The 15,016-nt window shown below is 37.3% G+C and overlaps 1 protein-coding gene across 7 annotated transcripts in view; it reads right to left on the bottom strand.

Moving 5' to 3' along the window:
* Positions 1-15,016, bottom strand: part of NRXN1 (neurexin 1) — a 1,026,070-nt gene that overhangs the window by 47,874 nt on the left and 963,180 nt on the right. Inside the window, exon 1 of one of the 7 annotated variants that reach the window (XM_031675621.2) lies at positions 5,766-5,957. The exons of the other annotated variants lie outside the window; for them this stretch is intronic. Coding sequence (XP_031531481.1) covers positions 5,766-5,798 — 33 coding nt within the window. The 5' untranslated portion in view covers positions 5,799-5,957. Of the gene's footprint in view, positions 1-5,765; positions 5,958-15,016 lie in introns of those variants that run through there. 7 annotated transcript variants of the gene reach the window in all.

Below are 15,016 nucleotides of genomic sequence, written 5' to 3'. Positions count from 1 at the left end.
TGTCTAATTTACTGCTGGAAAAATAACTCAATATTTCAAGTCATCCCATCAGTTAAAAGAAACCAATTTCTTACTTTTAAAGGGAAACACTTAGCAACAATGGCTAATTTTAACGAATAAAGAAAATGAATGTAAACTAAACATGCAGGTGATTTTTAGATAAAAAAGTTGCACAGAAATTTGACACAACATTGTAAAATGATTATAAATCAATAAAAAGTGTTAAAAAAAGTCTCACAGATCTTGTGTTACTCTTATTATTCATAAAGCATGAAAACTGGCTTTTAAGAAATCAATATGTTGTCCTGAGAACATGTAGAACAGGAAACAAGCACCTAGACTGATTCTGAGACAAGCTGGGACCTGGCTTCATATTCCGAAATACCTCCGTGCCCTAGATACCACTTCAGAGGCAGCTGCTGGTGAGATGGCATGTGTAGCCCATCTGATTTGACTTGATTTTGTGTTATCGTTTATTTTGTAACTGGATAACTAGAAGTACTCAAACAAACTCAGGGAACAAAAGCAGAATAACCTCCGTGCATCTACTTAACCCATACTGAACTCTCCTTTCTCCCAACTACCATGAAGTGTAGAGTAGATGCTCAGCAAATATGTATTCATTGATTGAGACTAGAGGGTCAAATAGTTCGGCTCTCCATACTGCTCTAGTTTTATTTGTGTTTCTCCTGATTCTTCAGCTGGACTTTTGAGGCAGCAAGTGTCTTATTGTCCTTTGAGTCACCCATAGCATCAAGCAGAGTTTTGACAGAGATTAATTAGTCAGCAGATATTTTAACAGATCTTAACTATTAAATGTACAAAAAACACTGAGATAAGTGCTAAGTAATTCCTTATATATTAGACTTGTCAATATTCTGGAAAGAGATGGTGTACTTCTTGAAGGCTTTTGAAAAACTCTTGACAAATCCAAGAGTAGCTATTACCCTAAAATTTCTAGTTTTTTTATATGTACTCTTGAAACCTACTATGCAGTAGCTAAATATTCAGCAGTGTTTCATACACACACGTATTCATACACATACTACTTTCAACTCTGAAAATATTGTAGCTCTACTACAAACCCAATGGATAGGTGATCCACTCAAATCTAAATGTGCTAATTGACAGAGGTCATGGCACATAATTGAAAACAATGATTTTTAAGCCAATGGGAGGTTAAGTGGTCTAGAAAATACATCTAGTCATACAGGATAATCCATTTTGTAGATAGTTCACACACGGGCTGCTGAGAATTGACACCCGAGGCCATCCCTATGCAACTCCAAAATAAGGAGCTTTAAAAAAAAAAATCAAAATTCTATGCGAAATTTTTGATCTAATAATAAAGTAGTAGTGTTTTAAAGTCATAAAGGTAGTCTGAGTTATATACATACTTTGTATTATATATAGTACTTATATATGTAATCTATAATCTTGTACATGTAATAAATAGTTTTTCATTTTATATATATATATATATATATATACATAGAGAGAGAGAGAGAGAGAGAGAGAGAGAGAGAGAGATCACTGTGAAGGAAAAGCTGGGCTGGTCTGACAAGATAACTCACAAATCTAAGTATTGGAATACTGATCTGAGTTCTGCTAGACTAACTTGTAAATCTAAGTTACTTAGTGTTGGTTTGCTGTTTATGTTTTTTGCTAGCCAGCTGGATTTTCAAAGATACATATCTGGCTTTGGAATGTTGGTTTGCTGCCTCCCCGCCTCCACTTTTGTGATGATGATGCTGCTAAAGCTATTCCATGCCTATTGGCCGAATACCCCAAGCTTGTACTTTACCCTATAAAGCCTCATGTGCACATCTTGAAGGTGCTCAGAGCTTCAGAGCAGAAGCCCCTCTGAGCCCGCCGGCGTAATACATCTGAGTACTCCAACCCTCCGAGTGGTGCTTGTTTCTTGACTGGTCTGTCGTTTCCGTAACATCACAACAATGAAAACAGAAATGTATAATTGATTTTTTAGAGGGAAATAGTTTTCAGATAGTTACCAATGCTGAATCAAGTGAATTCAAATGAAGGTGAAAATTTAAGGAGCAAATGGAAAGCTGTAGTGATAACCACACAAAATTTATGACACAAAACTAGAAAACATCTCTCATGAATTTTTGTTTTTTCCTGGTTTTATTTAGTCTGGACTCATGCTACGAGATACTAAAGACAGCCACAGGCTTGTCACTGCCGTGACTCTTCTGCTATTCTATATAATGCACATGGCCTATCTACTCTATCATACTGCGACTGGCTCCAGTCTCGGTGCTGGAGGGCTGAGGGAAGGGAGCCTTCAGGAGATTCAAATATCAACTGTCAAGTAAACGTAAATAAGACAGCAGAAAGTAAAATCAATGTTTCTGGGTCAATACGGTAACCTTAGCAGAAACCAAAGATATTCAAAGCCTAAACACACACAAAAACGGGTAAGAACTTGGTGTCATTATACTCTGCTGAATTCGTATGTAGTTTAGTGTTTCTGTTTAGTAATTTTAAGGTCTGGAGCAAATGGCATTTGAATCCATCAAGGACAGGTAGAGCAGCAGAGGAATAAAAGACCGGGAGTGGAGGAAACGGGAAGCGAAAGAGAAGACTGAATTAATAAAGAGCACCCCATGGGCTGAATGTTATGAAATATCCACTACGGCTGTTCCCCTGTGAATTTTCCTAGTCCTCATTACACTGAAATTAAGAGCACTAACTTTGACAGGGCAAAATCTTGTTTCAGATGTGTTATTTTCCAGATGGGCAGAGTGTAAGCTTAGTTCTTGAAACATTTAAGGTTTAATATGGGGGGAGGATAGAGCTCAGTGGGTGCTTCAATCCCTAGTACCTCCATTAAACAAATAAATAAAAATAAGCCTAACTGCCCCCTCCCCATAATTTAAAAAAATAAACTTAAATATAGACAAAGACTTAAAGTCCTTGGCTACATGCTTTATTTTCCCATTTGAAAACTTACAAAGTATAAGCTAAGAGGGCTTTTCCCATCAATTAACATTCTGCCTACTGCATCCATCATATAGTTGATTGCACTTGTACAATATAAATGCACCCAGATGCTGTGATGAGCACATTTCGTAAATTAAAGGAGCATATGGAAGGTACACAGACAGTAACATTTCATCATAACTACCCAAAACATCCTTAATATCCAATGCTACACCACTAATTCCTTCATAAATATGTAAGCATTTCCTGGTTAATGTCTTGGTGAGAAATTTGCTTGGCAGTTGAGCCCAAATGCTATTGTGACCAGACATTTAATACCATTTCAGGGCTCTTCCAGTTTCATGCCACATAAGGAGAATGTGGCTCTCAGCCTATTAGACAACCTTGATTGGGTAAAGTCAATGAAAATATTTATTCTTTAACACTGGGTTATCTTGCTTAATAAACACCAGTCAACCCTCCAAAATATAAATATCTGTCCAAAGATCTGTCTGCAGGCGCTATTTCCTTCTAAACATGTTAGCAGTAATTTGCCAAGTGAGGAGCATTTTGCTGTTTAGTAGACTCTTTCAGTGATTTCCAAAGACAGGGCATGGGAAAAAAAGGACTGCGGAAATGAGAAATTGGCTTCATTCTTTAACTCAATATAAATGATTTGAGTAAATTATCTTAAATGTATCTCAAGCTATGAAAGGTAAAGGTTTGCATTCTCTTATCCAGGTCATAATTTCAAGCCAAGGTTCAAAAGGCAGTCAAAAGAGACATGCAACATGGCTAAACTTCCTTCGGAAAATGGAAATCCTCTCCATACACAAGGTCCATCAACCAAATGATTAAGTGAGCTGTGGGTGACCCGCATACCAAAAGATGAATATTTAAACTTTTAAAATTGGTGTTTTCTTGGTACATTTTGGCAATATGATTTGGGGGAAATTCAGTTGTACTTAGCACTGGGAATTGTGTCTGTGTTCACCTTAGAATTTTGAAGCAATCATTAAAATCACAGAATTCAGAAGTAAATTGATTTTCATTCTTTCTCAGTTCTGTGACCTTTCTGGCCCAAGACTGTGGCCAGTTCCCAGGGCGCTTGGGTGACAGGAGGCTTGATTGAGGATGCTGAGAGATTAATTTCATTGCAGAATTTGAACTAGGCATTGGGCAACCCCGCAGGCTTCATGATAAAATCAACAAATACTTAAATAAAACCTTCAAAGTTATTCTAGAATGAACATCGATTTATATAAGCCAGAAGTAAAATAACAGTAGATTAGTCAGCAAGGACTCTTAAACTGAAAGCTTACTTAGGGAAAAAAAAAAAACAAAACAGTAAACCCTATAGATGCTTGAATCATCTAAGGTCTGATAAATAAGTTTGGTAGTTATTGCCATATTTCTATTTAGACACCACCAACTCAAATAATATAATAGCTTAATTTTAATTTTGCTCTCTCTTAGTTTTCCTGAATACGGCAAAGAAAAAAGTTACAAACAACAGCAAACAGCATATCATTTATAATCCGGTAAAGCAACTTCTATTCATGGGATTTCCTTCCTAATTTGTGAAAGCAGGGGCTACCAGTTTAAAGAAAAATAGTTGCCACAACAGACATGACAGTCTATCTCATGATTAAAGAAAGATGCAATGAGAAGTTCCCTTGAAAAGGGAGGCCAGGCTTCCTTCACTATTAAGCCTACTCCTCCTCTCCCCCCTCCCATTTTCTGAGATGCAATCCCTTCTGTCCTCCATCTGCTCCGCCCCCATCCATTGTCTCTACTCCCTGCCAAGCATGCCAATCCCATCTGGCCATACTCCTGCTTCTGCTGGTTCTAATTCCCACGGGCCCAAGAAATATTTGCATGCCAAGGCTTTTTCTCTCTTCAGGAGAATAAGGACTAGCTAGGAGAGTATCAATCACCCAAAGAATTCACACACATGAGCGTGCACATGATTTCTAGAATACACAAACAGCAGTTTCAGAATCCACTCCCAAGCTAAAATCAAAACACGGTTTCAATTCTCTCATCCAGGAGGCATTTTTAAAACTTGAAATCTTACTGTCATCTTTGAAATAATCAAAATTTATATTTTAAAAATATAAACACTTTCCTTAATCCCAGACATGCATTTTTTTTCAGTAAGCAGAATTAATTATCGTAAATAAACATTACTCAGATCTTACCATCACGAAATGTTTCCATGAATTAATCAGGTTTAATCATTGATCACTAATGCACTTTCTGTTGTACCAAACAGACATTCAATTCAGACATTCCACCTTCACGAATTCGCAACGAAAACCCCACTCTGCCGCAAAAGCATGCATGGTCAGAATCTAAGCATATTTAGGCAAAATTATCACCAAGTCATTAACAATAATAAAGCAGTCTGGCAAGTATTGAAAGCAGCTTTTATTCATGCTTTTACTCGAACCAACTTAGCACATATATACATATATATATACATACACACACACACAATTTTTGGTTGTTTCTGCCACAAGCATGCTGAAAAACCTCTGAAGCTCACAAAATGCAGCAAACAAAAGTAGAAGCAACCATGCTCAGGGTTTAAGGACATTTAAAAATTTAAAACAATCTTTCTACATTTCATATAGAGCGTGCAGAAATTTGACATGCAATCTCCAAGAAGAGATATTTTAATCTAAACCTTAAAATTAGTTTATCCAAAAAAGAGTTTATTCTTAATTTCATTATGATTGTTCTCAGGCTTCTAGTAGCTTAAACCCTGCATGCTGCAGTTCTGAGCTGTGCTGAGCACCGGCTGTGATAGAAGAAGCTACCTGCGAGTTTTCACAGTGCCATCTCATATCCATGTCTGTCTGGCTACCCTGCGTGCTTAGAGCTTTTTTCTTAATTCTTAATGGAAATCCTAGGAAATTTAGTCCATCCTCTGAAATCAATACTGGTGACAGGAGAGCTCCCTGACTCAGTGGGAGATCAAGATGATAAATTGCCTGCGCATCAGCCTGGCCTATCAGTGCCCTGCACACAGATGGGCGAGAAAAGACACAGAAAAGGCTCTGGTGGTCACGTGCCACCCAGGAGCCAATGGCTGCTGCGCTACTGCAGGAAGGGATGCTGCAGTTCCGTCTGCAGTTGTCGGGGCTGTTGGTACACAGCCCAGCCCGCGCCGGGCTCAAAAAGTCTAGGCAGTCGCTGCTGTTGAATTTCCTCTCTGGCTGTGACTGCAGAGGGGAAGGGACATCCCCTAAACCCCTGACCCAAATAAAGACCGATTCTCAAGCACGGGGAATTTTCTCTGTATTACTTTCTAATCCCGTGTGATCGCCCAGCAGAAAGGAAACTATTTTTTTCTTTAACACCCAGCCCTTAAACCCTTCTGATATGCTTCCCTTTAGACGATTATCATGTTTTCACCTAATATTAAATCTAAAGCCTTGAACCGTGCAATCAGCATGCAACTCTCCCAACAGAATCGCCTCCAAGTTTTATAACTGTAATTATAATTTTATTTCCAAGTTAATGAATGACATTCTTTTGAATGTCCCGTTTATAATGAGTATTTTTATAGGATAATTTTGTAAAGGCAATTATGCAACATTAAGAAGTGCATTACTATGCTGTTATTTTCTTCTGCCAATTGGAGCTGTTCCTCTTTAAAGACAATTTAAGTCCTAATAAATATGTCATTTTATTGATCATCAAAAAGAAACACAAACAAGCACCAGAAGATGTGCACTATGCTTTCCAAAGCCTGAAAAAAACAAATGAGTTATCCAGTGTTGGAAATGTGTATTTATGTTTTGCCTTTCCCCTAAAATGTAAAATAATTCCATATGCAAAGGCTCCACATCTGGAATACCACATGGAAACACATCCCCCAACACACCTGCACCTGCAGATCATTCTGTAGCATCAGACACGCTGCACAGCTCTCCAAGGTAACTGAGGTGACTGTATCCTGTCTGACAGGGAAGGTTTTACGTGATGAGACCATGGTGTGTTTCAAACGACAGTAACGTAGAGATTTTTAACAAAGCTCCAAATAAACACTGAATGATCTTCAGGAACAACATTTATATCAGAAAGAGTACTGGGGCACCTGTCTTTATTGTTCTTCATGGCCCATTTTTCATTATATCCATGTATTTTCGAGGATTTTAATTCTAATTCCTTTTAGAGCCACTCAACACTACTTATGAAAAAAAATCTGAGACTAAATGCTGATAGGTCTGTCACTATAAGTCAGTTACCCTGAGCTTCAGAGTGTTGGAATTCCAAAGCTCATTTTGTCTTGGCATCTATTTTTTAAAACACATCCCTGAAAGATTGAACTCCGTCAAGTTTTTTGCAATTTTTTTACCCTTTCTTTCCTTTATTCAATATTGATTGACTATCAGGAAATAATAAAGTATTTTTCAAGTTCTTTAAAATACATGTTGTTTTGTGCCCATTCTATCTATTTGGCCTATTTATTCCACAACATAACCCTCAACAGTCAAACTTTGTTCTTTTAAAAGAAAAGATTAGGGCTCAGAGCATTTATCAGAAAGAAAACAATAATAATAAAGCACCAACATCAAACCTGTGTATTGCACTACTGTTAACAGTCGAAATCTAGTCATCAATCATTAACTGACCAGGTAAATTACATCTTACAGTCCAGATACTCTGCAGCTGTACAATATAACATGGTAAATTCAAATATTCTTATATGAAGAAATCTCTAATATGTACCATTCTGTAAACAAAAATTAAAGGTACATATTTTAAATTATTTAATATACACACCACACACATATTTACACACACAAATACATAGCTGCATATGCAGAGGAAATTTCCATAAAGACATAAAATATCAGCTCATAATGCTGAAATATGAGGAGGGGGGCTGAGTTCAAAGGTGGGACTGTGGCATAGTCTTGTTAGGTAACATTTTGTATGTTTTTTCATCAAGTCTATGTATTACTTTTCTCATTTAAAATTAATTAAATGATGGCATCTATGTTCATTTAGATTTAAAAGGACATGACTGGTAGATGTTTTAAGCAAAAATGATGAGGGGAAAGGGGGAGAGACAGAGGGAAGGATGGCCTGTTTTTTTTTTTCATCAGAAGAAAACAGGGTCAGCGTGGGCGAGAAGAGGGCTGCCAGATGGAGGTTCTGGCAGTCTTGGCTGAAGACCTCCACGTCTCATATTAACTTCTAGCTCTTTCATCTCTGAATGCAGAGAACAACACAAATTTACACGTGTTAAGAGCTTTACAACTTATAGTGACGATTCACCTAAATTTGCTCAGATTCTTAGAGGTAGTAGGAATGTAAAGGACTGGGAAGTAAACGATTTAGCTGACCGCCTGAGCTTGGGCAGGTTAACCCTTCCAAGCCTTAGTTTTCTCAGCAGGATGTAATTATCAAGCAGCACAGAGCTAAACCTGAATCTTAATTTAGGATGTTGTTTACCACTGCTTTGAGGACAAAATAACATGTATATCTTTATCAGTAATGGTGTAGGGCTAAACACAAAATGAAATCCATTTCCTTCTATTTCCTAACTGGCACAAGCTTATTTTATCCCAAAACTAGAGCCTGGTTTATAGAATCTATTATGACTCTTTTTTTATTGTTATTCAGATTCCTATAACTTTAAGAAATATAAACTTAAAAAAAATTTGGCCAAATTAAGTCAAAGGTTTATAATATGCATGATTAAAGGATTTTTTTGATTCACCCTAAATTATTCTAAATCAGTGGTTGGTGGGGGTTGAGTCTGCCTCCAAGGGAACATTTGACAGTGTAAGGAAGCATTTCTAGTTGTCACAACTTGTGGGGGAGGGGGTTGCTACCAGCATCTAGCAGGTAGCAGCCAAGGACTCTGCTCATCATCTGACAATGCACAGGACAGTCCCCACCACAAAGCGTTACCTGGCCCTAGATGTCCATGGTACTGAGATGGAGAAACCACGCTCTCAACACTAGGCTTCTCTACCTTATTTACAAAGACGTTAAAACGAAAGAAGTATTCTGTACTGTGAACTGTATTGTGAAGTGGTCAGGACGTAAGTTTAGGTAGAGAAGAGCCGAGAACCGAGGACCTGGCCCTGGGTCACACCAAACTTAGGAAGTCATGGAGAAAAGGAAGAAACAGCAAATGAGGATGCAGATAGGAGGGAAAAATCCAACTATGGTGACCTAGAAGCCTACAGAAGGTAAAAAGTGTGTCAGAAAACACACTGGGGTCAACTTGCTCAAATGCTGTTAACAGGTTAAGTAATCTGTTCTCCAGTGATGTTTTTACTTAAACAAAAGGTCTCAGTGAAATTAACAATACAAAAGACTTGAGGGCCTTGTTCCCCCCCCCCCCCCCCGCATACTTGAATTTTTAAAGATGTGGCCAGAAAAGGTAATATTCACAGGGATCACTGGAGAGCTATTGGGGGAGGGGATATGTGAAGAGGGGATGGCCTATTTTGTGACCCTCAAATTAAACTTCTTAGGCTACCTATGGTCTTAGGCTGCTTTACAGTCCACACAGTTGGGCTTGTAAACAAGCAAGTGGTCAAATCCTATTTTGGACCACTCCGCATCACAGCTGGCAGGAAGGCAGAGTGCCACTGTATCCCCCGAGGAACAAGGTCAGAGGTTCTGGTCTCCAGGCCCCCACCCAGGTTTTCTATCCACCGATAAGGTTTCTGGGAACGAGTTTTCAGGACCAGCTTCAGGCACTCTCCCTCTGTGACTGCTGTCACGCCAATTTCCACACTTCGCCAAGCCTGTGGCGTTCGGGGTCAGTGCAGCAGGGCTGAGATACAGAGCCACCTGGAACGCTATGACACTGGAGCAGCTTCAAGCCAAATGAATGCTCTTTTTTGACAGGGAAATATTGCAGGAAAGCAGGGGGGAGGGAAGGAGGAAGAAAGAAAGAGATCAGAAAAAAGAGCCACAGATCCACAGATCCCATTACGTACTCTGCGGTGTGGGAGAAGACTCCACATCATAATTTTCCTAAAACTAGATAGATTTTTACAACACCAAGAGATTTTATAGCTCTCCTAGTCCAACTCCTCACAATTTCACAGATGAAGGATTTCGATGCAAAGAAGTTAAATAACTTAGCTTAAATTAAGTGAGAGTGGGATTCTATCCCATTCTAGTCAATGGGTGAACATGATACTGGCAAGTTTCAAGATTTGGAAAACCACCATAATTATCAACCAGAGTAAGAATCAGACGAAAAGGAAACGCTGATGTCCAATAAGAGACAGCAAATGGCTCCAAAGCCTCTTCCCTCCCACACTGATGCTGAGTTAAGTCACTGAAAACTTTTGCTACCCGGGAAAGACAGTATGGTCCTCCACTGGACATTTATAGGATATGGAATACAAAAGAAGCAGCTTTGAGTCTCCTCCTTCCAGAAGAATGTGAGTGGTGGCTGAAGATTTTTTTTAATGCAAATTCTCTTGGCTATATTTGCACCCACAGTCATGAATGGGGAAGTAGGAGGCATGAGTGACTTTTAAAAGACATATGTCAGGAAGTAAGCTCTGGTTGTGAGAGAATATAGAATAGGGAAATTATTCTGGACCATTCTCATTTTTTAAGAGTACCAAAAAAAAAAACCCACAGTGGGTTATCTTAGTTTTAAATTTTTATTATTTTTGCTTTTATTTTATTTTATTTATTATTTTTGCATTTTCTTCCCTATAATGGCAGCCCTAGTTTGAGACATGGAGCACTATTAAACTCCTGTTAATTACTAATTTAATATTTGCAAGTACGCATTAGAGGTCAGAAGTGAATCAACTCCTAAACAAGTAAAACTTCACATGTTCTAAATCTTATGGTGCCCTTATTCTTCTCTGCTTTTTACACTGATGATTTCTCTAGGCATGTGTGCTTTTTGCAAAGTATAAACACAAACAAAAAACCCATCGCCTCATATAATCTTTTCAGTAACACTGTATTCTAAGATGTAATATACTAATGTTGAAAATAAAAGACACTGTGACGCAGAAGGATTAAATAACATCTATATCCGTGAATCTAGCAACTGAATGTCTACAAACTGCATATTAAATGTTCTTTCCAAATCATAATGACTCCTAGTGCTTGCTCTAGAGTAGCTGTTCTCAAAGTTTAGTATGCAAAAGAACTAAGAAGGAACATGTTAAATATCCAGATTTCTGGGCCCTTCCCTAGAGAATGATTCTCTTACTGAGATAGATCCCAAAAGTCTGCATCGTTAATAGGCACCCCATATCTCATTAATTTAAGAACCTCAGATCATCTTAGAGTTTCAAGTTGAGAATTCTTTTTCAGGAAAAGCCATGTCAACAGGATTTCTAAAGAGTGGAAATGAGAAGCTTTTTTTTTAAAGAGTAAAATGAAAAAGTAGTGGGAATAGTGTTAACCAAGAGAGAAACTGGAACAGAGATCAATGTCACAGCAAAAAAAGAAAAATGCAGATGCTTTAGAGCTATCCATTAAGGGATAGCTTCCCAAATTGGATTTTTACAACCTAAAGAATATTTTAGTTGAAAACATGTTTGAGCAAGAAAGCTTAATGTGCAGAGAAGAAATGTGCAAATGGTAGCATTTAGAAGAATAAATGACCCTTTTATAGATATGGCACCTGGCTGAACTGGTCCCTACCCTCACTACTGCCATCAGGAACCATGAATACGCAGGTCTCCAAGCAGGGTGCTTTTACAGGTCCTAAGAATTCATTTGTACTGAGAAAGGTTTTCTTAGGATGACTCTCTAGATCTCTAGAGAAAGTAAGCTTTCCTTTATGAGATCAGAACCCATTAAAATCACATCAAAGCTTCTCTAATTATTTATGAGAATAAATTCACCCAGAAAGAAACCCCCAGTCTATTTCGCACACGGCAGTAACTCATGAAGACAAAGGGAAGTGCATCGTACAGAAATCCTCTGGTTATTTTTTGCTCCCAGCTGGCTTCTAGGTGGGCTAGTTTAAGGTCAAAGGGTAATGGTGCTGAAACATGCTCTTTGCTGACTAATTCTTTTAGGGTGTATACTGCCAGTCCCTAACTCGTTTAAATTTTTTTCTGAGCTTTTCAGCAAACTATTCATTTCTTTTATTTTGACAGAAGGATGACTAATTGTTCATGTTGATCCAAACTCAAGTTTAATAAGGAACTGATTATTTCAGGATGCTGTGAGGAGGACAATGCCTTTTACCAAACAGGCATCTGTGACCTAGTATTTTTGATGGCTGACTGATGAAAAGCATTAATCAAAAAGTCATAGTCCATAGTCAAATCTGTTAGGAGGCAGAAAGAGAAGAAAGAAGGGAGGAGGGAAAGGAGCAAGGGAGGCAAAAAGAAAAAAAGAACAATTGGAAAAAAAAGAGAACAAAACATTACGTGTAGCTGAGGCTGGAAAATCTAGAGGGAGCTTGGAAACGATGGGATGAATAATTTCTGAAATGATTTCCTGCAACCAACTGCATTCAATTTGGGTCTAAAAAGATACAGGTACAGGTAATTATTTTAACGAAGGCATGGAGGTGCAAAAGTGCTTTTCTTTAAAAAAAATTAAATTTGTTACATAAATGATAAGCTCTTTTATCTTTCCAACTGGAGGACCGATAAAATGCTTACAGCACAGAAGAAATGGTCAATAAGCCTTAGTTGAGTTAGTCAATACGACTACTCCATCGCCTCAAAGTAAATCTATGAAAAAAAATTAATCCCAAGCCCACCACTGTCACCAAACTTCCTATTGTTTTTGATGTTGTTTTTATTGCTTTGATATTCATTTCACATTTTTTCCATTTTTTATCTGTACATACACATGATTTTAAATAGTTGCAATAATAAAGATCTAGTTTTATAATTTAATGTAATGGCATTGACATTTTCCATCTTGACTTAGAATGTCATTATTATCATTCTAATAACAATAGTCAAACTGATGTATTATAATTTACATAAACATTTTGTATTTTTTAGATAATAAATTCATCTCTATTTTGTGTTTCTGCTATTATAAATAACACTTTTTTCTTTGTATTTTTTTTCATAAGATAAATTCCCATAAGTGGGATTACTGATCTAAAGACATAAGTGTTTTTACAGATCTTGAAACAATCTGCCAAAGTACTTTTCAGAAGACTTGTTCTAATTTTCACGTTGTCTCCAGCCTGCTATGTTCTATTACATCTTCACGGGTGTGAACATGCTGTCTTTTCTATCTGGAGATGCCCTTTTCTCATTTAAAAAAAAACTTCTGGTAGACTCCTACACGTTGTTTTATATCAAGCTCAAATGCCACTCTTTCTTGCAGTCTTCTCAAAGCCACTAGGCAAAGTTAGTCATCATTCCCATTGTGTTCCCACAGCACTTTGTAATCGTGCCATTTTTAGCACTTATCAAATAGTTCAGTTAGTTGTAGCTGTTTGCATATTTCCTTTCCTTCTTCCTAGGTTATTAGCAACTGTAAGGCTGAGCCTCTGTGCACCTCGTCCTGGGAACCTCGGCCTCTAGCACAGGGCCTGGCATGTATTAAACATTTACAAATGCTTGTGAAGTAAATGAGGAGGGAGGGAAGGAAGGAAGGAAGGAAGTCAAAACTATTCTCATAATACTATGAATTATTAATTATGATAATGCTATTATATATTATTATGCCACTATACTATATATTATTATAATACTATAATATATTATTATTTTTTTTACATTTTTTATTGATTCATAATCATTTTACAGTGTTGTGTCAAATTCCAGTGTTCAGCACAATTTTTCAGTCATTCATGGACATATACACACTCATTGTCACATTTTTTTCTCTGTGATTTATCATAACATTTTGTGTATATTTCCCTGTGCTATACAGTGTAATCTTGTTTATCTATTCTACAATTTTGAAACCCCAGTCTATCCCTTCCCACCCTCTACCCCGCCCCCCACTAATACTACTAGAACTTATTTGCCTTTTTTGTTCTCATTTTTTTTTCACAAAAGTACAGTGGAGTTTTTCTGAGACTAAATAACATGTAATTTTGCAACAGATTGCATCCAGAAATAGATATTAGCAACCAAATGTCTTCTATTAAACCAAATATTTAAAATGTCCCATGGTTTTGAGAATCACTGTTCCAAAATTTTCACAATATTTAGAAAATACATTCATTATTACCTTTTGGTGTGTTATTATTTTCGGTACATCCACGTATTCTTCTTGTTTCCCTATTTGAAAGCTTCCTAATAGAGAAGACTGTGTCTCACAGTCTTAGGCAGCGTTTACAGCACAGTAGCCCTGCCCAGAACCACAGTCTACCATCAACATATAACATGTAATTAATTGATCTACTGATTATTAATTGAAACTCATGATGTCTTAGGGTCCCTTAAAAGACCCTTAAAATATTTACCATAATAGTAGCATTTGTACAGTTTGTTAGGTTGTAAGCACATTATGTCAGCATTCTACTTAAACAGAAAAAGAAGCTAATTGTATCTGAATGTACTCCAGATGAAACAAAGTTTCCCCCCCCGCACCCCTCCGCCAGGAAGCACCTGTGACTTTTGGAAGAGAAATACTAAACGAGAAGCTAGAATTCTAGGGACGTCATTATAACATTTTTTCCCATAAAAATTTCCCTGATGCATTAAGACAGACAATATTTCAATCTGTGCATTTGGTTGTAGTTTCATAATTATGAAACAACTGAAAGCTAATAACATGGAAGGAAATGACAGTTTGAATTAATTAAAAACTGACATTTCACATTTATATGCATGGGAAAAAAAGCAACAACTATCATTATTATTTGTATTTATTCTACTTCAAAATCAGATCCTTTGAGAGACACCCACGTGGTAACTCAGAAATGAAACAGTTTTACATTTATCCCTGCTGAATTGCTGCAGAGTGGGATGGTTGGCAAAATATAAATTAAAGAATGCAACAGTCCTCCTAAATTAAAGGCTTTATTACATAATAAATAATTTCTTTGACTCTTACAAAGTGGTTCTATTATTTTCGAATCTGGGGAAACCCACAGAGAAAGACTTAGTGCCTGCCACTGTCTTGGTAG

Source organism: Vicugna pacos, chromosome 15 (genome assembly GCF_048564905.1).
Source record: "Vicugna pacos chromosome 15, VicPac4, whole genome shotgun sequence".
In the NCBI taxonomy this organism is placed as follows: Eukaryota; Metazoa; Chordata; class Mammalia; order Artiodactyla; family Camelidae; genus Vicugna; species Vicugna pacos.
This window is presented reverse-complemented; position numbering and strand designations above follow the sequence as displayed.